This window comes from Prionailurus bengalensis, chromosome A1 (genome assembly GCF_016509475.1).
Source record: "Prionailurus bengalensis isolate Pbe53 chromosome A1, Fcat_Pben_1.1_paternal_pri, whole genome shotgun sequence".
Classification (NCBI taxonomy): Eukaryota; Metazoa; Chordata; class Mammalia; order Carnivora; family Felidae; genus Prionailurus; species Prionailurus bengalensis.
The window spans coordinates 67,569,593-67,595,889 of record NC_057343.1 but is presented as its reverse complement, the minus strand read 5'-3'; the positions used below and the strand labels follow the sequence as shown (position 1 = coordinate 67,595,889).

At 47.1% G+C, this 26,297-nt stretch overlaps 1 protein-coding gene across 1 annotated transcript in view; it reads left to right on the top strand.

The window, feature by feature from the left end:
- The first annotated feature begins 711 nt into the window (after positions 1–711).
- The window catches only part of ABCC4 (ATP binding cassette subfamily C member 4), a 264,370-nt gene continuing 238,784 nt past the window's right edge, over positions 712–26,297 (top strand). The window contains exon 1 of the mRNA XM_043581644.1: positions 712–1,191. Within this exon, the coding sequence (XP_043437579.1) occupies positions 1,118–1,191 (74 nt within the window). The 5' untranslated portion in view covers positions 712–1,117. The remainder of the gene's footprint in view (positions 1,192–26,297) is intronic.

Here is a 26,297-nt window from a genome sequence, read left to right as displayed (position 1 = left end):
CCCAGGTTTTGTTCATCAGGTCCTGCAATCATTTATTCATCCCACCAGCCTATTTGGGCACTTTTCACGCACACTGACCATCACTAGTGGGGCAGCCCATGCTGGACTGTGACTTGAGTCCAAATTGGGTTTCATCATTTATGGACGATGTAGAAGTTCTGTCCTTTAGTCTTATCTTTCTCATCTGGAACACAGGGCTAATAAATAACAACACCTTCTTGAATCTGGCCTTGTTAAAGTTAGAAGGGAGTCAAGGCCCCCCTGCAGTGCAACTAACCAGTGTTCTGTAACATGTTCCCTTGGCTACTTTTACTCTGCTGGGCTCCCAGGGCATGATGAATGAAATCATAAAGCCGGCTCTCTCCTCCCTACCGGCCTTTCTCAATCTCAGAGGGCAGCAAAAAGCTGCCAAGAGCTCCTTCGTGAAATGCAACAGGTGAGATGGGAAAAGCTTGCCCCCAATGACAGCATGCATTCATCTTCAATCCTCTATTACCTTTCTTTAGGTCTTGCAGCTCTACAAAGATAATCTGTGCTAAATCCTGCTGTTGTCTGAGGTCAAACGTTTGGCTCGCAGGCTGGACCATCTGCCCTAGCACCCTTGTTTGGTCCTGATGAGGGCAGCCAGCCCAGAAGGCAGGCGAAAGCGGTCCCGCAGCTCTCAAAGCAGCAGCCCAGGGGGCGTTTCCGAGCCGCGGGGGCGGGCAGAGCCGGCGCCTCCCCTCGGCACCCTCAGCAGGGTGCCGGGGCTGGGAGCCCGAACTTATGCAAAGTTTGCATCCAGGTTTGAGCACGTGGGCGCCTCCGCGCAGGGCCCTGTGGGCCGCGAGCTCGGCCTACCCGCCTTCATCCAACGGCGTCGCCTCGCACCTGCTCGGGGTACGGGCAGTGTGGTCTCCGCCGCCCCCGTCCCGCCGCCTCGCAAGCGGCGCGCGGCTCCTGTCTCCCGGCGGCAGCAGCTGCGCGGCCCGGGGGTGGGGGCGGGAACGGGGCGGGCCGCCGGCGCTCTGCTCCCGGAAGCGGTGGTTCTTGGGCTCCCGCCGTGAGGACCCGCGCGGCACAAGAGCTCCGGCATCCCTGCCCGCGTCTCCGGGAGAAGCACGACCCCGCCGGCAAGATGCTGCCCGTGTACCCGGACGTGAAGCCCAACCCGCTGCAGGAGGCGAACCTCTGTTCGCGCGTATTCTTCTGGTGAGCGCCCCGCCCGAGCTGCGACATCGCGCCGCCGCCGCGCGCCTGCCTGTCGCTACCGGCGCCTTCTGGGGCTGGAGGGCAGAGGGTCGCGGCGTGGGAGCTCTTGCAGCCGGCGACGGGAGCACGCGGCTTCCAGCCGCCCGTGGGGCCGCCCCACGCCGGCCGCGTGGTCCCCATCTGCGCCCCGGCGCCCAGGGCGGGCGGGAACAGGGCCGGAGAGGGGTTCTGGGGACCAGGGGATCCCTGCCTTGGTGCTCGCGGCTCTGCCAGCCTCCAGTGCCTGGGAGCAGCAGCAGCAGCAGCAGCAGCAGCAGCAGCAGCAGCAGCAGCGACCGCGGCCGCAGGAGTCGGAGCAGGAGCTGGGGAGGGGGAGAGCCGTAGCTGCCCGGGGAGAATTACTGCCCAGTGGGAGAACCGACTAGACCCTTCCCCCCTTAGCCCACTTCCCCTGTGCCGCTCAGGGATTCGCACTTCTCATGAACTAAAGCTGCGCCTTTTTCTTCCTAAGCAAGCAGCTTGTGAACAGCTTCCTTTATCTAAACTTAACCGCAGTTTAATTAGTGCCCTGGACCATTGCCATCTCCCCCACGGCGTCCCCACCTCTTCCGATATTCCTTCTGTGACACTGAGCTGCAACTCCACCGGGCTCCCTTGTGTGTTTGTGTGGCTGTGACCATGTCTCTCTCTTCCCCTTCCTCTGTTCCTGTGTGTCTCACACCGTGTCCTGGTATCTAGTTGTGGCATATTTCATGTGGGTAAAATAACAGCTTTTTTTATTTAATAAATGGGAACACTGCTCTTTAACACGTTTTTATCCTGGCCACACAGAGCCACAACTGGAGCATGTCTTTGAACAGCTGCTTTCCTTATTGCAATTTTTCCCATTTCCACCTTTGAGGACCGCTCTGGAGATGGGGTCCTTGAAGCCTGTGGTCTCTGGATCTCTAGCCTTTGTAGAAGTGATCCGTGGTCTTAATGCAGGTAGTCTTGTCCAGGCGCCCTATGGACCTAAAATTATTGGAGGGTCCCTGAGCTGGGAGAAAACACAGGGGTGAAAAACGGCTCAGAGAGGTGAAGCTCTTGGCTAGTTTTCCATGTCGTAGCTGGGACTACTAACTAGGTGGGCCTGAACCTTTGGACTTAAATTGCATTTGCATTAGACTTTTGTTTCTTGACCCCAAACTAACCTGAAGGCTCTAATCTTACCCACATTCTGATAATTTACTCTTTTAAATGGGGTAAGCCTAGGAGATCCCAAGGGGGTGAGTACGCCTACGTTTGTTTTGATTGGTGTATTCACTTTGTGTGGGAACATCTCTTGGCCCTTTGGCCCCTCTGAAGGAAAGAGGACTATGGGTAGAAGAAGGAATTTGGATGTGGGTATCATCAACAGTGGTGAAGCAGGCAAATGTCTCCTTAACTTCAGGCAGGGCAAGGAATTCTGAAGCACTTTCTATTTGTGGCTTTTTCACATGAAAATGGGAAGATGAGGATTTTGGATGAAGCTATTTCCAGCTTCCTTACTGCAGGGGAAGGAGTGCTTCTCTCTGTTTTTACACCTGACAGTCCTGAAGCAGAGGTGAAGTTGCTTGGGATCACACAGCTATTTAGATGTAGAGCAGGATCCCAAAGCAGGCAGTCTGGCTCCTGAACCTGTGTTTGTAACTGCTGTACTGAGCTGCTTCTGTTTGGACACTTGTTTTTTTTTTTTTTAACGTTTATTTATTTTTGAGACAGAGAGAGAGCATGAACGGGGGAGGGTCAGAGAGGGAGACACAGAATCTGGAACAGGCTCCAGGCTCTGAGCCATCAGCACAGAGCCTGACGCAGGGCTTGAACTCACGGACCGCGAGATCATGACCTCAGCCCAAGTCGGCTACTTAACCGACTGAGCCACCCAGGCGCCCCGGGACACTTGCTCTTAAATACGTGGAGAAGGCTAGTCCATACACACTTTTGGTCTTGCAGGCCGGAGTTTCTTTTTTTTTAATTTTTTTTTTTCAACGTTTTTTATTTATTTTTGGGACAGAGAGAGACAGAGCATGAACGGGGGAGGGGCAGAGAGAGAGGGAGACACAGAATCGGAAACAGGCTCCAGGCTCCGAGCCATCAGCCCAGAGCCCGACGTGGGGCTCGAACTCACGGACCGCGAGATCGTGACCTGGCTGAAGTCGGACGCTTAACCGACTGCGCCACCCAGGCGCCCCCAGGCCGGAGTTTCTTAAAGTTACTGCTGTTGGAGATGAGATGGTGCTTGTGAAAGCTATCACCATGCTTTAGGGCACCTGTCCTCAAAGCCGGGCTCTTAACGCCTTTAGCATCTGCATCACCTGGGAGCTTGTTAGGGATGCAAATTCTCCAGCCCCCATTTCAGACCAGTTCTGTAAATTATGTAGAAACTCGGGGGGGGGGGGGGGGTTTGAAACAGGTGCTGTAGGTGATGCTGATGGAAGGTTGAACCTGGCTCGCTGCTTGATGCCACCGCCCCCAGTGGCATTGTTATTCCAGTTTTAAAAAAGGGTTGTGCAAGTCTTTTGAGGTCAGATTGACCATGATTGCTATCCTACGTTGGTTTATTTACCTTTTGCAATTCTAGGGCTTAAAAAAATTTTTTTTAAGTGTTTATTTAACTTTGTGAAAGAGAGAGATCATGAGCGAGAAGGAGCAGGGAGAGAGGGGGATACAATCCGAAGCAGTCTCCAGGCAGGCTTCAGGCTCTGAGCTGTCAGCACAGAGACTGACGCGGGGCTCAAACTCACGTGAGATCATGACCTGAGCCAAAGTCTGATGGTCAACCAATTGAGCCACCCAGGTGCCCCTGCAGTTTTAGAGGTTTTAAAGTCGGAGGCCACCTTAGTGATTTCCATGTGCACCCTTCTGGCTGCAGGTGGGAAAGCTGAAATGAGCCCAGTTAGGGAGTACTGCCTGGAAATAAGGCCCAACTTGTAGAGAAAAGCCCTAGTTTTCAGCTTCTCATTGGATATTTGCTTTTCTTAAATTTCATCTGCTTTCTAAACTTGTGAACTGGTAGCTGTCTATCCAAATGATGCTGATAACTAGCTTTACTGACTTCTATACAAATGGCCTTACTGGGGTTTTGGTGTTTTCACAGTACACTTTGGGCTTAGAGTCTAGGGGTCGTATGTTTGTGGCTATTGGCAGTTGTTGTGGATTTTTGTTTTATTTAAACAATTTTTAAAAATATTTATTTTTAAATGAGAGAGAGTGTGCATGCAAGTAGGGGAGGGGCAGAGACAAAGGGAGACCCAGAATCTGAAACAGGCTCCAGGCTCTGAGCTGTTAGCACAGAGCCTGACGTGGGGCTCCAACCCACAAGCCGTGAGATCATGACGTGAGCCGAAGTTGGACCCTTAACTGACTGAGCCACCCAGGTGCCCCTGTTCTATTTTTTAAGTAGGCTCTGTGCCCACCCAGTGTGAGGCTTGAACTCACAACCCTGAGATCAAGAGTTGCATGCCCTACAGACTGAACCAGCTAGGCATCCCCGTTATGAATTTTTCAAAAGAATATATATATATTTTTCTGTTCTTGTAAGAAATTTAAAACTACAGAAAAAGAAAATATGGATGGTTTATTTTACAGAGAGTGTAAGTGGGGGGGGGAGGGGGAGAGAGAATCTTAAGCAGGCTCCTCCATAGTCAGCATGGAGCCCAACTTGAGGCCCCATCCCATGAGCCTTTTGACCATGACCTGAACTGAAATTAAGGGTCCAATACCCAACTGACCGAGCCTCCCAGGTGCCCCTGGATGATTTGTTTTTATTAGCCAAGTATATCTGCTGATGTTTTGGTTGTGTTTTCGTCTTCCTCCTAAAACTCTTGTGCATGTGTCTTTTCTACAAAACCAAGTAGTCCCCCCCCCCCCCCCCCCCCCCCCCCGCCAAATAGTTTTGGATCCTGATTCTTTCTTAATTTCCAATGGTTAACATTTATATATGGGCTTAAATCGTCAAAACAGTATATTTAATGATTGTGGTTTATTCAGTCTTTCACTTGTGTCGAGTACAGTTTATTTCTGATTATGATGCAATGCACGTCCATGTATCTTTGTGCGTCTTTCCTTTTTCTCTACTCCCCGAAGTAGAGTGAGTGGTGAAAGGCAAAATGATTTCCCGGTTTTTTGGACCAGTTGACCCTCAATATCGGCTTGTGTGCATGTTTCATTGTCAACTTTAAGTGCCTGAATTAAGGTGCTTAAAAGGTTAAAAATACCAAAGTTTTAATTTGAATTTGATTCATATAGATGGAGCTTTTTTTAAATATCTTTGAATTTGTGTTACATTTTTTTCCCATGAGGCATTTATACTTTTTGAAATAACTTATAATAGTGCTTATCATATTTTTTCAGATTTTCATTTGTCTCAATTTAGATCAGAGTTTTTTTGTTTTGTTTTTTTTTCCCCAAATAATCTCTACACCCATTGTGGGGCTCAAACTCACAACCCGGAGATGAAGAGTTACCTGCTGAACTGACTGAGCCAGCCAGGCACCCCTCCCCTACATAAATTTATGTATCATTAATCGGGCTTTTCTTTCTGGTTTTTCTTTTTTTTTTTTTCTTTCTTTCTGGTTTTTTCCTGTTGCTTCTGTAATAGATCTTTTTTAGATTCCGGCATCGTCTAAATCTCCATAAGCATTTTCTTTCTAATGCTAAAGGCAGCTAGAATTTCCTTTTGTATTTGGTGTAAGAGAGGCCCCATTTTTCCCCAGACAGCCCATTTTCTCATCATGGTTTATTGAATAATTCTTCCTCTTTTCCCATTATTGGAAGTAAATGGTGTGGTGTATCCAGCTGGGCACTAGATCGTCCTGTCCCTCAAGACTCCCTGGACATGTCCCCGGCCTCCCCCCCCCCCCCCCCCCCCCCCCCCCCCCCCCCCCCCCCCCCCCCCCCCCCCCCCCCCCCCCCCCCCCCCCCCCCCCACCCCCCCCCCCCCCCCCCCCCCCCCCCCCCCCCCCCCCCCCCCCCCCCCCCCCCCCCCCCCCCCCCCCCCCCGCTGCACAGCATCCCTGGGGGTGTGCTCTGCATTTATCCATCCACCCTCCTGCCTGTGGTTAGCAGCTCAGACCTGTCCCCAGAGAATGGGGTTGAGGAGGGTTTGGGCCACCGGAGAATGGCTTACATTCTCACTCCCCTGACACTGGCACAGTCGGTGAACTGTCATCTTGCAAAGTGAATGCTGTTGTGGAGATTGCCACTGGTGCCAGGGTAGACTCTCTGGAGACTTCTCAGAGAAGGCTGAGGATGCAAGGGAAGTGCAGATAATGCTGAGTGCTGTAATGGTTTCTAGAGGTTGGCTGCATTGGGCCCTCAGTGATTGGGAATGCAGACGTGTCATGTATTCATTTAGTTTAGTTTCTTTCCAAACAGTGGCTGTGGTGTACATTATTAGGTAGCTGATAGTATTTTATTTTTTTTTTAAGAGAGAGCATGAGTGGGGTAGGGAGGCAGAGAGAGAGAGGATCTGATTTTTTAAAAAAATATAATTTATTGTTAAATTGGCTTACATACAACACCCAGTGCTCATCCCAACAAGTGCCCTCCTCAATGCTCATCACCCATTTCCCCTGTCTCCCCCCCATCCACCCTCAGATTGTTCTCTGTACTTAAAGAGATTTGCCACCTTGTGATTTGCCACCCTCCCTCTCTGTTTGTAACTACTTTTTTCCCCTTCCCTTCCTCCATGGTCTTCTGTTAAGTTTCTCAAGATGTACATATGAGTGAAAACAGAAGGATACTGTCTTTGATTTATTTCACTTTGCATAATACCCTCCAGTTTCATCTACGCAGTTGCAAATGGCAGGACTTCATTCTTTCTCATTGCCAGGTAGTATTCCATTGTATGTATAAACCACATCTTCTTTATCCACTCATCAGTTGATGGACATTTAGGCTCTTTCCATAGTTTGGCTATTGTTGAAAGCGCTGCTATGAACATTGGGGTGCATGTGCCCCTGTGAATCAGAACTCCTGTATCCTTTGGATAAATTCCTAGTAGTGCTGTTGCTGGGTCGTAGGGTAGTTCTATTTTAAATTTTTGAGGAACCTCCACACTGTTTTCCAGAGAGCTGCACCAGTTTGCATTCCCACCAACAGTGCAAGAGGGTTCCCGTTTCTACGCATTCTCGCCAACATCTGTTGTTGCCTGAGTTGTTAATGTTAGCCATTCTGACACGTGTGAGGTGTTATCTCAGTGTGGTTTTGATTTGTATTTCCCTGATGAGGAGTGACGTTTAGCATCTTTTCATGTGTCTGTTTGCCATCTGGATGTCTTCTTTGGAGAAGTGTCTATTCATGTCTTCTGCCCATTTCTTCACTGGATTATTTGTTTTTCGGGTGTTGAGTTTGGTAAGTGCTCTATTGATTTTGGATACTAACCCTTTATCTGATATGTCATTTGCAAATATCTTTTCCCATTCTGTCTGCCTTTTAGTTTTGTTAATTATTTCCTTTGCAGGGCAGAAGCTTTTTATCTTGATGAGGTCCCAATAGTTCATTTTTGCTTTTAATTCCCTTGCCTTTGTCGAGTAAGAAATTGTCTTACTCGAGTAAGAAATTGCTGTGGCTGAGGTCAAAGAGGTGGTTGCCTGCTTTCTCCTCTAGGGTTTTGATGGTTTCCTGTCTCACATTCAGGTCCATTATCCATTTTGAGTTTATTTTTGTGAATGGTATAAGAAAGTGGTCCAGTTTCATTCTTCTGCATGTTTTGCTGACCAGTTCTCCCATCACCAACTGTCTTTTTTCCATTGGATACTCTTTCCTGCTTTGTCAAAGATTAGTTGGCCATACATTTGTGGGTCCAATTCTGGGTTCTCTATTCTATTCCATTGGTCTATGTGTCTGTTTTTGAGCCAATACCATGCTGTCTTGATGATTACAGCTTTGTAGTAGAGGCTAAAGTATGGGATTGCAATGCCTTGGGCTTTGGTTTTCTTCTTCAATTATTTTGGCTATTTGTGTCTTTTGTGGTTCCATACAAATTTTAGGATTGTTTGTTCTAGCTTTGAGAAGAATGTTGGTGCAATTTTGATTGGGATTACATTGAACGTGTAGATTGCTTTGGGTATTATTGACATTGTAACGATATTCTTCCGATTCATGAGCATGGAAAGTTTTTCCATTTCTTTGTGTCTACTTCAGTTTCCTTCATAAGCTTTCTATAGTTTTCAGCATACAGATTTTTTACATTATTTGGTTAGGTTTATTCCTAGGTATTTTATAGTTCTTGGTGCAATTGTAAATGGGATCAGTTTCTTTATTTCTCTTTTGCTTCATTACTGCTGTATAGAAATGCAACTGATTTATGTACTTTCATTTTTGTACCCTGTGACTTTGCTGAATTTATGTATCAGTTCTAGGAGTCTTTTGGTGGAGTCTATGGGTTTTTCCATGTAGAGTATCCTGTCTGGGAAAAGTGAAAGTTTGACTTCTTTGCCAGTTTTGATGCCTTTTATTTCATTTTGTTGTCTGATTGCTGATGCTAGGCAGGACTTCCAACACTATGTTAAACAACAGTGGTGAGAGCAGACATCCCTGTCATGGTGGAGAGCAGACATCCCTGTCATGGTGTCCCTGATCTCACGGGGAAAGCTCTCACTTTTTCCTCATTGAGGATGATATTAGCTGTGGGCTTTTCATAAATTGCTTTTATGATGTTTAAGTATGTTCCTTCTATCCCGACTTTCTTGAGGGTTTTTATTAAGAAAGGATGTTGTATTTTGTAAAATGCTTTTTCTGCATCGATTGACAGGATCATATGGTTCTTTTTTTTTTTTTTTTTAACTTTTACTTATTTTTGAGACAGAGAGACAGAGCATGAACCGGGGAGGGTCAGAGAGAGGTAGACACAGAATCTGAAACAGGCTCCAGGCTCTGAGCTGTCAGCATAGAGCTTGACGCAGGGCTTGAACTCACGGACTGCGAGATCATGACCTGAGCTGAAGTTGGTCGCTTAACCAACTGAGCCACCCAGGCACCCCTCTTTTCTTTTATTAATATGATGTATCACATTGATTGATTTGTGAATGTTGAACCAGCCCTGCAGCCCAGGAATGAATCCCACTTGATCATGGTGAATAATTCTTTTTCTATGCTGGTGAACTCGATTTGTTAGTATCTTATTGAGAATTTTTGCATCCATATTCATCAGGGATATTGGCCTGTAGTTCTCTTTTTTTGTTGGGTCTCTGTCTGGTTTAGGAATCAAAGTAATGCTGGCTTCATAGAATGAGTCTGGAAGTTTTCCTTCCCTTTCTGTTTTTTTGGAATAGCTTGAGAAGGATAGGTATTATCTCTGCTTTAAATGTCTGGTAGAAGGGGCGCCTGGGTGGCTCAGTCGGTTGGGTGTCCGACTTCGGCTCAGGTCACGATCTCGCGGTCCGTGGGTTTGAGCCCCGCGTCGGGCTCTGGGCTGGGGGCTCGGAGCCTGGAGCCTGCTTCCAATTCTGTGTCTCCCTCTCTCTCTGCCCCTCCCCCGTTCATGCTCTGTCTCTCTCTGTCTCAAAAATAAAAATAAAGGTTAAAAAAAATTTTTTTTAAAATGTCTGGTAGAATTCACCAGGGAAGCCATCTGGTCCAGGACTCTTTATTTGTTGGGAGATTTTTGATAACTGATTCAATTTCTTCACTGGTTGTGGTCTGTTCAAATTTTCTATTTCTTTCTGTTTGAGATTTGGTAGTGTGTGGCTGTCTAGGAATTTATCCATTTCTTCCAGGTTGTCCAGTTTGTTGGCATCTAATTTTTCATAGTATTCTCTGATAATTGCTCGTATTTCTGAGGGATTGGTTGTGATAAATCCATTTTCATTCGTGATTTTGGGTCCTCAGGAGAGAGAGAATTTCAAGCAGTCTCCATGCTTAGCACGGAGCCCACCGCATACCTCAATCCCAAGACCCTGGGATCATGACCTGAGCCAAAATCAAGAGTCAGACACTTAACCTACTGAGCCACCCAGGCACCCCCCAGAGATGTTTCATTTTAAACTAGGGCTTTGCACCAGTTTCAAGATGCCCCCCACTTTTTTTTAAAGATTAAAAAAAATGTTTACTTTTGAGAGAGCATGCACAAGCAGGGGAAGGGGCAGAGAAAGGGGGGTTAGAGGATCCAAAACCAGTTCCCTGCAGAGAGTCCGATGCTGGGGCTTGAACTCAAAAACTATGAGATCATGACTTGAGCTGACATCAGATGCTTAACCAACTATGCTACCCAGGCACCCCTGAAGGTTTTTTTTTTTTTTTTTTTAAAGTACACTCTACACCTAACATGGGGCTCAAACCCACAACTTGGAGATCATGAGGTGCACGCTCTTCTGACTGAGCCTGTTTGGCATGCTCCCAAAATGCCTCTTAATGTTAATCTTCCGTTGTTTGTTACCAGAAATCCAGATGTTACTGATGGAGGCTGGGTTAGCTTTCCAGGGCCCTTTTTCTGGCCTCAGCCTGTTTGTGTCTTCAGCATTTAGTTTGAGGAGTTTTGGCAAATTTGTACAATAACTACAGCCTGAAGCAAAACACCCTTATTGAAATTTACTAAGCCCCTGCAGTGAAATAAACAGTGTAACAAAATTTACTAAGTTTATCTCCTATAGCTTAAACTTAATTTTTTTTGGGTCTTTATCCCTATAGTTTCTGCATCTGCTCAACATGAAAGGGGTTAACTAGTGTTCATTCAGTTAATTTGCCTTTCTGAGTCCTCCAGGGGATCCCCTCCCTCCTTGCACATCTCCCAGGCTGCACCTGCTCTGTGGGGTGTGGAACCCAGGGTCCTTGTGTGCAACATGAGCCTTTATCCTAAATCTTAACCTGTAACTTTTCAGTGGAGCCAGGACACCCTGTCTGATACCAGGAGAATGTCTCTGGGCGGAGGGGGGGTGTTCTTTGTGTGAGCTCTGAGCCTGTGCAAGTATTTTCAATGTTTCTATGCTGATGAATTGTGCAGAAGTGGTTGGCAGTGATGCAGTGGGAAGGTCTAGGCTTTGGAATGGACCCAGCACTTATCTCTAGCCCTGCAAGTTCTTTGTGACTGCATGTAAATGAATATCTGAGCCTTAAAATTGGAAGACAGGGATGATTGTTAATGCAGGTCACCTAGAAGTCACCTAGTCCAGAGTTAAAGCCTCAGGTTGTTATGGCCAGGGGGCTCCTAAAGACTGGAATATAAGTTTTAGATCCATTTAAAGATTGACCCAATTATTTTTATTTTAAAAATATTCTTGATCTCTACATGCATCGTGGGGCTTGAATTTGTAATCTCAGGATCAAGAGTTGCATGCTCTACCGACTGAGCCAGCCAGGTGCCCCAAAGATTGATACACCCAAAGAGATTAATCCTTTTAGGATCTCTTTATATATATTATGTACATACAGTGACACAACCAAAAGTGTAAGTTAGAGAGTAAGATGAATGTTTTTTAGAAGTTAAAACTCACGTTATCTATTTCAGCAGTATTTTATGAGATGCCCGTAAAAATACAGATGAGGAACCTTCCCTCTCTCTAGGTATTCTGGTTCTGGTTGGTGTGGGTGGGACTTGGGGATCTACATTTTAAGTTCCTGCTGGGCACTTGGGGGCGGTAGGGGATGCTTAGTCCTCCTGAGATGGGTCCATTTAGATAACAATACAGATCGTAACTAACACTTATTGAATGCTTCCTGTGGGCTCAGAATTTTTTGCTCACTCGTTTACATTTAATGTCCCTGTTAACCCTCAATTGTATAAGACCGTGAATATGTCATACTGGAGGAAATCCAGGCCCAGAGGGGTTATGTAACTTGTCTGGTACCTGTAGCGAGGAGGAGGGGGAAGTCACTGCCCCAACTGGTACCCTGCCCACAGTCCACAGCACACACAGTGGCCGCCTGTTCTCAGGCTCCTGTCTCTGTCTTCCTGCCTTTAGCTCCGACAGGTTAACACTGGTTGACCAAAGAAATAAATGAGTATGCTGACTATCCAGCAGATATTTAAAAGTCATGTTAGTGAGTGAGTTTGCTCTTCACAGATGTTTGTATGTGAAACACATTTTCCTACCCTGTCTCCATCATGCCGTCTCCTGAATTGCCATGTGTTTTCTTGTCCATCCAGTTATTAAGACATGAATCTGTCCTTTTTTTTTTTTAATTTTTTAAATGTTTATTTTTGAGAGAGAGTGTGTGAGTAGGGGAGGGGCAGAGAGAGAGAGAGGAAGACACAGAATCTGAAGCAGGCTCCAGGATCTGAACTGTCAGCACAGAGCCCAAAGCAGGGCTCGAACTCATGAGCAGCGAGATCATGACCTGAGCCGAAGTTGGACGCTTAGCTGACTGAGCTGACTGAGCCACCCAGGGGCCCAGAACCTGTCTGTTCTCAAGGACTTTGTCTTCTGACATCAAATCCCATTGATTCAACTTTAGACATGCCCTTTGAGTCCTTCATTCAGCAAGTGCTTCCTGAATGTGAGTGTGTGAGAGCCCAAGGGAAGGCGGACACCTCTGAGCCTGTATCCCTCTCCTGTTCCAGCCTCAGCTCATGCTCTTGGCTTTTCTTCCTCCCAGCGGATCTTCCTACTTCCAGTCTTTACCCTAAAACAAATCCCTGCCATCCTCCTGCTTAAAAACCTCTGCTACTCCTTACTGCTTTCAAGAACAGTTCTTAAGAGTGGCATTTAGAATTCTTCAGAACCTGCTTTTTGAGTCTCCTCTTCAACAATTTCTCACTATGAGACTTTTCGGATGAGGTGAGGCAGATTTTGTAACTATTCTGCCTGTGCAGGTCCCCCAGAGCCAGGATTGGGGTCCTGACTGAAGAGAGGCAGCTGGCTCTCAGTGAACCCCTGGGTTCACAACCAGGGTTGTGGGAGCGGATGGGGGAGAGCAAGGCTGAAGCCTGTGTGGCTTTCTCAGCACCACTGCCCAAGGCACATTTATACAGCACTGAGCCCTGATCCTGGTTACAGTGGAACAGCGCCCCATCTGAAGCTAAAAGTGCCTGGGGATAAATCTGACTCTACAACTCCCCTGACCATGGGCAAATAAAGTGGGAATAATCGTTGTCCGCATCCCATAGGGTTGTTGAGAGTATGAAATGAACCAGACACTGGTAAACAGAATGGTGTCTGGCTGATAGTGAGCAGTGAATACATATGAAAAGGTAGCTATGTTACCTTAGCATTTGTAACCTAACATTTTTGTGTATTGCCGTACTTTATTTCCTAGATAGAGAATCAATGTAAATTTCAGAATCTCATTCCTTACCCAAGGAACATAATCTGGGGCTTGGGGGGAGAGCTGTTGGCATCCTGAAATCGGAATTTTTTAACAGTATTCTGGGTGACTCAGATGCTTAAGGTTTGGGAACCACTTTTCTGAACTCTTTCTCAGCCCTTAAAATCCATCTCTGTTTGAGAGCACAGTGGGAGGCCAGGGGTACTGATTCAGCCCCTTTGTGGTTTAGGTAATTCATTCAGCCAACATTTGAGTGCCTTTCTTGTTGCCGCATTCAAATCCATAAAAATAACATTCCTGTTCTCAAAGCGCTCACACAGTCTTGTCTGTTTAATTCTGTAAATAGTGCTAGTTGCTGAACAAAACAAGCCCCAAATCTTAGTAATTTAGTTAAAAAACAAAACAAGCCACACTTAATCTCATGTTTATAGTCTGTTTGGGGTTGGTGGCAGTAGGGAACCACACTGTACATTTGTTCAGTCGCTGGACTTTTCATGTCTTGTGGCTTGGTCCTTGGGTGCTCTCCATTGAGTCCTCTTTATTCAGCTGGAAAGAAGTTGTATGTGGCTGGTTTCTGTGTTCGTGGCGTGGAAGTGACCTATGTCATTTACGCTCACATTTTGTGGGCCAGGTGTCAGTCACCTGGTCACCTCTGACCATAAGGTGGACTGGGAAGTGTGATCCATGTGTCTACTCACAACACGTCAGGCGTGCGCTGTTGCAGGGCAGAGTTGTGTTCCCATGGTAGCGGTTGCGTGAGGAAGGTGGGCGTGTGTGGGACACAGATTTGTGGAAAAGGGGTAGTGTGTCCTGAGAACATCGAGAAGTGTTGTGGATGCCCCTCAGTCATCTTGCCCCTCCCTGCTACCTCGTAGTGTTTGATACAGTCGTTCAAGACCATGTTCCTCCCCTTTTACATCTTAGCCAACCAACTTTCATACTTACCTCTTCTCCCCAGTCTTGTACTGCATGGACTTAGCTTCTCATTCCATTTCCTGGTTCCATGGCCACTTCTCTGCTGGCCTCTTCATGGGGCTAGTTTCTGTCTGCTCTTTTTCCCCAAGCTAGCTCCTGTCTGCCCTACTTCCAATGTCAGGGAATTACACGGTTGGACAGTAGAGTTCTTCACTCATACTCAGTACAGGAATCCCTTCCAGACATTGCGCAGTGGGCAGTGTATCTTATGCCTTCATACCGAAATACCAGAAATGTTGTATTAAGCCAGTTTTCTTTTGGGCAGTTTCTAGCCATCTGTATCTTGTGTGTGTGTGTGTGTGTGTGTGTGTGTGTGTGTGTGTGTGTGTGAGAGAGAGAGAGAGAGAGAGAGAGAGAGAGAACACAGCACATTGACTCCCCCCCTCACATGATGGCCTTGTGGTATTCAAAGACCACTGTCATGGACCCATTAAATATTTCAGAGAATTGTCTCTAGTTCCTAGGATGCCTTTAAATGGCAGGGTTTTCAGACCCTCTTCCATCTGGTCGAACTGAATGTGCCTTGGTTTATCAATGTCTTTATATTAATGTGGCTTCTAGAACTAGACCTACTATTCTAGGTTTGCTCTGGCCAGAGGTAGTATTTTAACACTTTGACAATTTAACAAATATTTTTGAGTGCTTACTACACTCTAGGTAATGTTCCAGACTAGGGGTTGGCAAACTGTGACCTGTAGGTCACATCCAGCCTACTGTCTGTTTTTGTAAATAAAGTTTTATTGGAATGAGGCTATGCTCATTCATTTGTATATTGTCTATGGACTACAACAGTGGAGTCAAGTAGTTGCAACAGAGACTGTATGACCTGCAAAGCCTAAAATATCTATTTCTTTATTCCTATTCTATCTGTTTCTAGCCATAATTATAATCTAGTTCTTTATAGAAAATGTTTGCCTGTCCCTGGTCCAAATTTTCAGGATATAACAGTGAACAAGATAGGTAACAGTTCCTGCCTTCACTTGACTTAAATTCTAGTGAGAGAACAAATAATAAACAAGATAAATAGGTAAAACATAGTAGGTTATAGGTGCTAAGAAGAAAAAATGAGGCAGGGAAAGGGGTCAGGAGTATGTGTATGGGAAAGAGAGGTGGCAGTTTTAGCCAGGGTGGCAAGGGACAGCTTCACAGAGAAGTCCTGCACATTCTGGGGGAGTAGCCAGTGCAAGAGAGGAGGTCTGGAGGGCTCTGTTGGCCATTGGAAGTCTTTGGCTTTCCTTGGAGTGAAGTGGGGACCGCTGGAGAGTTTTGAGAAGAGACACGACATGGTCTGCTCAGGATTTAGTAAGATTATTCTGGCTGCTGTATTGAGAATAGACTGAAGAGTGCCATGGGCAGAAGCAGGGAGACCGGCAGGAGATTCCATGGTGGTTCAGGCAAGAGGTGAAAGTGGCTTTGACCAGAAGGATGGTGGGAGTGGCGGTGGTGTGGAGTTGGATTCAGGGAAGAGCTTATTCGAAGGTAGAGCTGGGCATCTTGGATATTAGGCTGTGGAACTTGAGAGGAAGAGACAGGCAGCGTTGCCTCTGGGTTCAGCCTGAGCACCTGGAAGGATGGAGTCGTCATGAAATGAGCTGCTGAAGGCTGCAGGAGGACCTGTTGGAGAAGAGCAGGAGTTTGGTTTTGATTATGTTAAGTTTGAGATGCCTGCTGCACACTTAAGTAGAGAGGTTGAGTAGGCAATTGGTCATGAGTCAGGGCTCAAAGGAAGAAGTCTGGGCTGGAGGTGAAATTTCGGTATCGTGAGCAGTGTGTGCAGCTGGGATATATTGGACACACGGTCAACTGACGTCAGAGTCCCTGGGACTTATCCACATGCAAACCTCTGTTGTATCTCTGTTTATTTTGTTGACGTCAGAGTTCAGCATCTCATTGTTGTCAGTTGGAAGTTCTTTGAAAACTTTTGTAGTCTGAATGGCAGAAAGGGCAAGTCTTGGAACAGTCCTGTGGGTTGTGGCTGATCCACTGATGAACACTGGGGAGTAGATTAAGTTGGCCACAGTTGTTGGGGGAGGTCATGTTATCTGTCTTATGGGAGTCCAGAGGTATTGTATCTACTGGGTAGTCATTATGAAATCCTACAAAAAAGGAATTGAGGTTAGGTTGGCATGATTTCCCATTTTGTTAAAAAAAATTATTTTAATAAAAAAAGTTTTTAGAAAGCGTGTGAGCAAGGAGAGGGACAGAGACAATCTTAAACAGGCTCCATACTCAGCACGGAGCCCAATGAGGGGCTCAATCCCACAACCCTGGGATGATGACCTGAGCCAAAATCAGAGTCGGATGCTCAACCCACTGGGCTACCCAGGTGTCCCATGCATGATTTCCTCTTAGGCTGGCTCTTGTGAGGTCTTGCTTAAATGTACTTACAGATGCCTCCTTCAAGATTGTTGGTGTGTATTATTTCTATTAAGCTTGCTAGTTCTCTTGTGTCGTAAATTCTTACTAGTTAATACATAGCAGTATCTCAACCCTCACAAAAAATGAATTGCCTGGGCCCTCTGTAGGTAAACTTGAATTATCTCTGGAGGTGGAACCCAGGCATCAGTATTTCAAGAATATTCCCTGTGAGTTTCTGATGGACACTGACTGATTAACAGTTTCCCAAAGTCCCAGTTTCAAGGACCACTGACTGATTAACAGTTTCCCAAAGATCAGTCACCTTTCTGTGCATATTTCCATTTTTCTGGTCAAGGGTCCTGAACTGCTCTCATCCTCAAAGCATGAGATCCTTTGCTGCAGGTTCCTCTCAGAGCACGAGAACTGGTACCATAGGGTGTATTTTCAACCCCACGTGGACTCAGCAAGTGATTGGGAGGAAGGGGGCTTGGTATATGGAAGTCTTAGAGATACTCAGTTCTTAGATCTTTATCTAACTCCTTGTTGAAGCTGGCCGTGTCCTCCTTTTGCCCAGACAGGACATCCGGGAGCTTGGAATTGAGTCAGGTCTGACTGTTTCCAGAGCACGAGCTTCCGCCTCCACGTTGCTGTGTTTATTTTTTCCTCCTGGTCAGACAAGGATGCCTGGATTGATTGAGTTTAGGAGGGTAATTGAGTGGCTATCCCACATTTGTCAATTAAAAGCCTGTGAATATAAAACTGCCCACTTAGGCGCCTGGGTGGCTCAGTTGAGTGTCCAACTTCAGGTCAGGTCATGGTCTGACGGCTCCTGAGTTCCAGCCCTGTGTTGGGCTCTGTGCTGAGAGCTTAGAGCCTGGAGCCTGCTTCAGATTCTGTGTCTCCTCTCTCCCTCCCTCCCTCTCTCTCTCTCTCTCTCTCTCTCTCTCTCTCTCTGCCTCTCCACCACTTGCTCTTTTTTTAAAAAAAATTTTTTTTAAAACTACCCACCTAATGAATTTTATTTGCAGATGTTTATTGGTACATTCTATTGGTCAGAAGGTGACTGAGATTGTATGATAAGCCCAAATGACCACCTCTTTTAAAGTCTTCTATTGAAGCTATTCTTCACCAAGTGGCCCGTGTGCGTTTCTGTCTGTCCTTAATGTAAGAATTTGTAGAAGGGAGATTTATTGATGGCCTAAAATTTTAGGCTGGGCCTTCTTCTCTGTCACAGAACCAAATGTGGTATTTATGAGAACTCTGAGTGTTCATTATATGCTATTTGTTCACCTGTAAAACAGATAAATGTATTTTTATTTTTAATTAGTTAATTTTAAAGTTTATTTTGAGAGAGAGGGAAAGAGACAGCAGGAGTAGGGGGAGGCAGTTGTGGCGGGGGGGGGGTGGGGCAGAGAGAGGGAATGAATGAATCTGAAGCAGGTTCTGTACTATCAGTGCAAAGCCCAATGCTGGGCTTGAGCTTCCAAAACATGAGATCATGACCTGAGCTGAAACCAAGAGTCAGATGCTTAACAGACTGAGCTGAGCCACCCAGGTTCCCCCCCCACCCCCCACCCCCCCCAGCCCCGACTCCCATTTTAAGTGAATTTTCCGTTACTCGGTTTCCCAGGAGAGAGCATCAGACTAGAGCCGGAGGACCTGGGTGCTAGTCCGTGATCGTGTACTTATTAGTTGTGTGACCTTTGGCAAGACACATAATCATTTCAGGCTTCAGTATTCTCTTCTACAAATTGGGAAAATTAAACTTAATCTCGGTATGTTCTCGAAGTTATGTTTTAAGTATAATAAACGAATAGAATTCTCTACACTTATTTTTCATCCCCACTTGTAGTCTGGCAGGGCAAGTCAGCAGGGAGGTGTTGTGGAAGTGGTGTCGTGTGTAATGTCCATCTCCGCTGCATGGAGAAGTGACCTGTTCGCAACTGCTCCGCAGAGATTAAGATCTATTAAAAAAAAAGCCACAAAGGAGAATATAATTTATACCCAGAACTGGGCAACTAGCTGTGGAAGCACTTTGAAAATTATCAGGTGAGGGGCACCTGGGTGGCTCAGTCTGTTCAGTGTCTGACTTTGGCTCAGGTCGTGATCTCACTGTTCTTGAGTTCGAGCCCCACATCAGACTCTGTGCTGACAGTTCAGAGCCTGGAGACTGCTTTGGATTCTGTGTCTCCCTCTCTCTGCCTCTCTCCTGCTCATGCATTCTCTCTCTCTCTCTCTCAAAAAAATAAAAACATTAAAAAAAGAAAGAAAATTATAAGGTGGTGGTAACTACATCCACCAGAAGTCTTCTAGAAAGCAGTTTCACAGCAGAGCAAAGTGGTTGAAACTGCTCAAGTCCTAGCTTCTGGCACCTGCCTTTCCGTTAATGGTGCCAACACCCTGATCTTGGACTCCAACACTGCAGAGCTGTGAGAGACTACATTTTTGTTGTTTAAGTTACCCTGGCTGTGGTATTTTGTTGGGGAGCCCAAGCCGACCGAGGCACCCCACATGCCCCACGGAGATCTTGGTTGGAGTTAGTGCCCCTGGTTGTCATTGATCAGAGCTGTTTTGTTTTGTGGTCATTTGTGCGTTATTACACTGAGTCATTAAGGATTCTGACCCCGCAGCCTTAACCTTCTACTTGACCTGCTTATTATAGACCTGCTGACTCCCAAATTTTGATTCGAATTCAGGTAAAAATCCCCGAAACTTTTCAGACTTGGTGGCCATCCCCTTCAGCCCTTCAGAGTACCTTACTCAGGAGGAGAAGGAGTTGTGTCCCTGGACAGGCAGGCGGGCGTTCCAAGGACCATTCCTTCTCTTGACGTTAGATCACTCACTACTGTTGCTGTTAGTGCCCCAGAACCAGGTTTGTGCATCCGGTGAAGGGCCGTCTAGTGTAAGTTAGGTTCTTTAAGGCGGTGAGATAACTCAGCCTTGTGCTCTCAACTTTCTGTCTTACGTCTACATGCAAATTTAACCAAATGGTTTTGCTTCTGGGAAAGCCCCATGCAAGTCCTTCATGTATCCAGTATTAATATTGGGTAACAGATGGCCCGGTTCGCTGGCAAACCCGGAAGCCTCTTGCCTCTCCCCCTTTTGAATATGATGCATTGGTCATCTCTGCTAGGAGCCGCTCAGAAAGTGAATTGAAGTCTTGCAGGGAAATTCTTTGCGGCTGCCTCATCTGCACGGTTCCTCGCGAGGGCGGGATTCCTTTCCTGTAAGGGGGAGGCACCGGCTCTGAGAAGCTTCCAGGAAGGATGAGGTGCAGCAGGAAGGAATCCCACAGAGCAGCCGACTCACACAAACTTTTGAAGAGGGAATGAATCGCCTTTGGCTTCTCGGAAGCCGCGTCCCCCCCCAGGGCAGGGCAGAGCAGAGCCCAGCGAGCAGCGCAGCGTGGCTACTAAACGTCAGGCCGCGGGGAAGGTGGTGCGTGAGGGGGCGGGGCTCGCCTCGGTCAGATGAAACTCGGACTGGAAAATTTGAGGTGAACTGGAGGCAGGCCAACATGAGCTAGCCCTGGGTCACGCAGACAGAAGGTCTAGTTCAAAGCCATTACGCGGTTTCCTCTCTCACAGCAAATTCCTGGCAAGAATTTCAGGCGAGAGGTGGACGTGAGCGCGGCGTCCTGTGTGCTGAGGGGCCGCCCGCACCAAGCCGGGTGGACACTGTAAAGACGAGGGAGGCCGGCGCGTTCTTCCAGGACCCTCGCCCCCGGGCGGGCGGCCTCGTGGCCGCAGCTCCTCCCCGTGGCTCCTGGGGAGCTGGTGGCGGCTGGGGGTCCCATGCCACGCTTCCTGCCCCTTCTGTGCTCCCTTCCTCCTCCCGCCCCGTGTTCCCGCCCGTCTCATGCTCTCTGGAACCATCTCTGCTCCCTCTGCCCCCTCGCATGCTCAGCCCCGTTTACTGGTTTCCACGGAAATCCATCGGCAGTGGGGTTTGGGGATTTTTGGAGATGGAGGTGGAGGAGTATTGGGTGGGCTTTGCCCCGTTCCCCTCCATGTTCTCTCAGTTCCCTTCCCTCTCTGATGTCCCCCCCATCGTGGGCACAGCCCTTCTGATCACTCCAGGACTTTGAGCAGTTTTCCATCTTACTGTGTCAGTTCCTGCAGAGCTACCTCAACCGTGATAACGTTTGCCTCCAGCCGAGGAAACAGGCGCAGAGGTTGAATTTTGCGCCCAGGGTAACGCGACTTAGTGAATGGAGCGGACGGGGCTGTGTGGCCAGTTTCAGCGGCAGAAGTCACATGCAGAGGTCCTTGGAAGGCAGAAGAGGGAGAGTTGCATTCAGGCGTGGGTTAGCATCAGGAGCTGGTGTGGTGCAGGAACGCCTTCTGGGGACAGGTGGTGCTTGTAAAACTGCATGGTGTTTCAGTTTGTGCAGAAATTCTCCTTCCTGTCCTTAAATCCCTAAAAGAAGCGCACCTCCAGAAGCATATTGCATTACAGACAATGACTTCTTTCCCTGGGCTTAGCGATCCCGTGTGGATATTCAGGCCCTGCCTTGACTTCAGACGTGGCCCCTGGCTCCTGATGGATTTTATCAGCCTTGGGTCCGATTGTAGAGAAAAGGGTTTGTGTTCTTTGTTATCCGGGTCTCCTAATAGGCCACCATCCTATGTGTTATTCTGGCATCTTTGTTCTTTAAGGATGTACATGGTTTGGTGTGCCAGCCTTTCTCCTACCCCCGCCCTGGCCACAAAAGGAAAAGAAACCCTACTTTGATTGGGTAGGAAATCAGATTAATAATAACATTTTTTGATTGCCTGATGTCCTAGAGCTGTCGCCAGTCTCTGTTGTTAATTTTTCTTTTCACCTGCACCATGTGGTTCTAACTCTTGGTTTGCCCAGGACAGCCCTGGTTTACATCCTTTATCACGCTGTCATTGTTAACAGCACTTCCTTTTACTCTTCAGAGGGTCTTAGATCGGGTGATAAATAATATCGCTTTAACTGAGCTGAAGTTCATATTCCATAAAATATGCCCCTCGCCCCGCCATGGAACTTGGGCAGCAAATGTGGTCAAGGGTGATGCCAATATTTGCTAAACTTTTACGAGGAGTAATCGCTAATCAAAACCTATGATCACCCCCACCTAAGCGGGTACCCTTGGACCTGTGACCTGTGCTTTATGCGGAAGAATGACGGCTGTGAAAGTTACAGGGAGAGCATGTGGTCCTGGAGGCGCCCCTTCACAGACCAGGCTGCAGGAGCGTTGACAGGAACGTCTCATGGGTGGTCCAGTTCGTGCAGGCTAGAGGGACAATAACCAAAGGGGTCTCCCAGGGTGTATGTGAGTCCAGCCATTGTAGTCAAGCACTTAGCTTCGCAGTGTGAGACAGAGCAAGCTGGACAGGAGGCCGCGACCAGGGGTCTGTGCTGAGCTGTCTGGGAACCAGGAAAGTCCCCCAAGGTGACACAGACCTTCACTGTCATGGCTGGCTTGGCTGATCACCTGGTTCCAGAACTTTTGGGTGGGCTGATGCCTGAGGGGCCCTACACTTGGGGTCTGCGGAGCTGATGGAGGCTGAGAAGTGGTGCGTTTGTACTTCACCATGGCCAATTAACTGTGTGTGCTCTTGGCCAGATCCAGTCCGAGTCAGTTTCTGTATTCATTGATGGAACATACTGCTTACTAGTAACTCTGTGGGTGGACAGGAGGGGTCCTGAAGCCCAGCCACCGCTCCCAGATTCCCTCATTCACTCCCTTCTCCAGGACACTACAGGACAATCTTTTCTGACCTCTGCTCAATTAGAGGCAAATGCTTAGTGTTTCGCCCTTTTTCTGTAAGTGCCTTAGACCTTAGGGCTTCCTACTTGCTGTTCTTTTTGCTTGGAACACGCTGACCCTGCTCTCGTCCTTGGGGTCTTGGTCCACGCCTGGCCTCTGAGAGCCCGGCCTCCTCTCCCTAGCCAGCCTAGCCATCCCGTCCTCAGCCACATACATCTCTTTGCTTTATTTTCTGTCTGATCATGGTCATTGTTCTGAACCTCCCTTAGTTTGGTTGTCCCCTGCTTCCCTTCCTGAGTGTGAGCTCTGTAGAAGATGCTATCTGTGGTCTAGAATCTAGAAAAGTGCTTGTCCCATGGTGGACAAGCACTTAAGACTTCATTTGAATTAGTGAATGTTAAAATTCCTGTTTCTTACAGTCCTGTTGTTGAGATTCCTGGTTTAAAAAAAAAAGTGAGTTGTGGGTTGCATTTTTTTTTAATTTTTAAAGATTTTAATTAAAAAAATTGTTTTTAATGTTTATTCATTTTTGAGAGAGAGAGCGCAAGCAAGGGAGGGGCAGAGAGAGAGGGAGACACAGAATCCAGGCTCCAGGCTCTGAGCTGTCAGCACAGAGCCCGACATGGGGCTTGAACCCACTAACCATGAGATTGTGACCTGAGCTGAAGTCAGACGCTTAACCTGTTGAGCCACCCAGGCGCTCCCCCCGCCCCGCCTTTTTAATTAATAAAGTTGTCGCACATGTGCTGTGCTTTGAGAGTGTTGGAGGGCTGCTTCTGCAGGGATGAGGGAGGAAGATGTCATTTGGCTCTGGCCTCTTTGGAGGGAGAAAGGAGGTGCCTCTTCTCTGCTCCTGGGTTACACAGTTGGGTGCTCACTGTTGTTCTCCACTCTTGCAGGGCGTATGTGGGAGGAGTGGTCTGTCTTCCCTCTGAGTCCCCTTCCTCCTGATGAAGTGCCGGTGACCTTCATGGAGGGATGAGGAGCAGAGGGGCTTGCTAGAGGGACTCGGATTTGCCTGGGAACGGCATTCAGATGGCTGGGGTTGATTTAGGACGGGGGACAGAGGATGGATGGGAACCAGGGGTGACAGGCCGTGTGTAAAGTATCTCCGTGTGGTATTCCCTTCACTTACTGACTAAACCCGCTTGTGTTGTTTTCAGTTGCCTTTTTTTTTCCCACCACTGAATTTTTGTGGTTATAGGAAACGTTTTTCAAAGCGAATGGGAGGAGATCCTAAGATTATTAAGAAAGCTGTTTTAGCATGTCCTGAGATTCCCTATGGAGTTTTCCCTCTTCTGCTTCCTATGGAGTAAGCCCTTTAACAGACCGTGTACAGAGGCTTTTCACAGGATATTTTTGTTCTTTCTGAATACACAGCTATTCAAGCTGAGGGTTGGTATGTTTGTAGTTGACCTAATGTTTCAAAGAATGAACTAGTTTAGCTGGAATTTTCCTAAAAGCTGTCCCATTGACATAGTATTGCCTAAATAGAAAAGTGTATGATTTATAATTAGCTTTTCCCCCCTTAACTCTGAATAACAGGCGGAGAGGTTCTTACATTTTAACTTGGTGTTATCGTTTTTGGACAGCTGTTCTCCATGTGTGTATAAAATACAGTACACACCGGTCTTCTTTTTTCTGGTCCAATTGTTTTTGCTTGTCAGAAGTGGCCAACGCATTCCGTATTCCAGGTCTGGGATCACTGCCGAGAGCATAAACCGATGCCTAGAAGAGAGATGGAAGGGGATAGTCCTGGAGGACTGATTTGGTGTGGAAGAGCGGTTTCAAGTTCAGGGCCAGCCCGAGCAAGCAAGCACCCGGAGACTTTTTGATCACACCTTCACTTCTGCCTCGGGGCTGCGAGAGCCTTGTATGTTTTGTTTGTGGACTTTAAGCAATCTGTTATTACCTTGTGGATAATTACCAGAAATATGAAATTATATGTGTTTATTAACCTTTGCCTTTTCTCCTAAATCTAGGGTGGGGACATTATAAAAATTAAAGGAAAAACTAGGTTCTACTATGTTAATTTGTTATTGTGTTTACTTGAAGTAAAATCTTAGCTGTGTAACCACCTGCCCACACTTCGTACCGTTTGCCAAAAAATAATTTTGGATTGTACGGCAACCCAGGCAAGGGGCTGACGTCTCCATCAGTGTTCCACTGGGGCCTTAAATAACAAAACTCGTTTTGCTGTGTGATGATCTAGAGAGAAATTTGATGGCCAGGCCAGAGGAGAAGGGAGCTTGGGCAGAAATAATAGCCCAAGCAGACACGTTAATAAAATCCTGGCATCAGCTGGAAAAAGCCTGGAGAGAACAAGAGGGTCTGTGGTGCTAAACCAAGTTCTAGGCCCCCGTTCACTCAGTAGAACAGAAGGACACGCACCAAATACTACCTCTGGATGTGTTGCCTTTAATTTTAACTTTTTGTATTTTTACTGATCTACTTCTTCAGGGAATTGAAGGCATGACTTTGCCTGATAGGTGGGCCTGAAGAGTCATGACCCCAAGGGAGGGGACAGGCACAAAAGGAAGCAATAACGAGGGATGCCATTCAGGACTTCACACCCGAGCCAAGCTGACAGAGCTTCTGCGAGGCTGGGCAAGCTGGAGCTGCCCCTGAAATTAGGCCCGGGATCCTTGAAGGCTGAAAGAGTCACCAGGAAAAGAAAATGTTTAAGGACCATAACACCACATGCTGTTTGGAGACTTCAGGAGAAAAAAAAATGTTGGGAAGTTTTTGGGGAGATTTCCAAATCTAAATGACTTTTGAATTAGAGAAAACTGATGGCAGTAGATACTTCTTCCTGCAGTTTTTGGGCTAAATATCTGCCTTTCTTTTTTTGAAAGCAGAAAACCAATGAGTTCACACATTTGGGTGTATGTGTGTTATTTCTGGGTTAAGTGGAAGGTGTGTAGATTTGTCTAGCATGTGCTGTTCGCTATACCAGGCACTTGGGAGGAAATGAAAAAAGTAGAAACAACCTGTGGCCTGGTGGGGCTTCTTGTCAACTCCGAGTAGAGGGGATTGCTCTTGGAGCTCATGTTTGCTTATGGAATTTGTGGAATTTCAAGAGAGACTGGGCCAGGCGCTGCCTGTGAAACGTTTGTCTGAGGCACACGAACGTGGAAAACCTTGTGAGTGTATTTCACCACAAACACCTGATGTGCCCCCTGCTAACGTTCTTCTCAGCTGAACCCTAAGAGCATCTCCCCCAAGGAAGCTCCCTCAGGTGTGTCCTTGACATTAACCAGCCTGTGCTCTTTGAGTGCGGTCAGTAATTTAGATTTCTCAGCAGTTCAGATTCGAATGGCTTTTTCTTAGTGGGCAGAGCTTGCTTGGAACTCTTGGGTGGTGGGAGCTTCTTGGCTGTGGGGCATGTTTTCCAGGATTTTGGCTAATGGCGATGGAGGGCAGACAGAGTCCTGTTCCCCTCCTGCAGGTTCGTGCGAAGCCACACCATGCGTAGGCCCGCTGTCTGTCCTGTAAAAAGAAAAGGATGGATAATAAACAAATGAACGAACAAACATTTAAAAAAAATAGAAAAACAACCTAAAGTTTTTGTTAAATATTTTGAGAGAGGGAGAAAGAGCACGCGTGAGGAGGGGAGGGGCAGAGAGGGAGAGAGAGAATCCCAAGCTGACAGCACAGAGCCTGTTGCGGGGCTTGATCTCACGACCGAGATCATGAGCTGAGCCAAAATCAAGAGTTGGATGCTGAACCGACGGGGCCACTCAGGTGGCCCAAAGTTAAGTAAGCTTGAACTTCAACCCAAGACAGTCCCACTGCATTCCAGAGCGTCTCA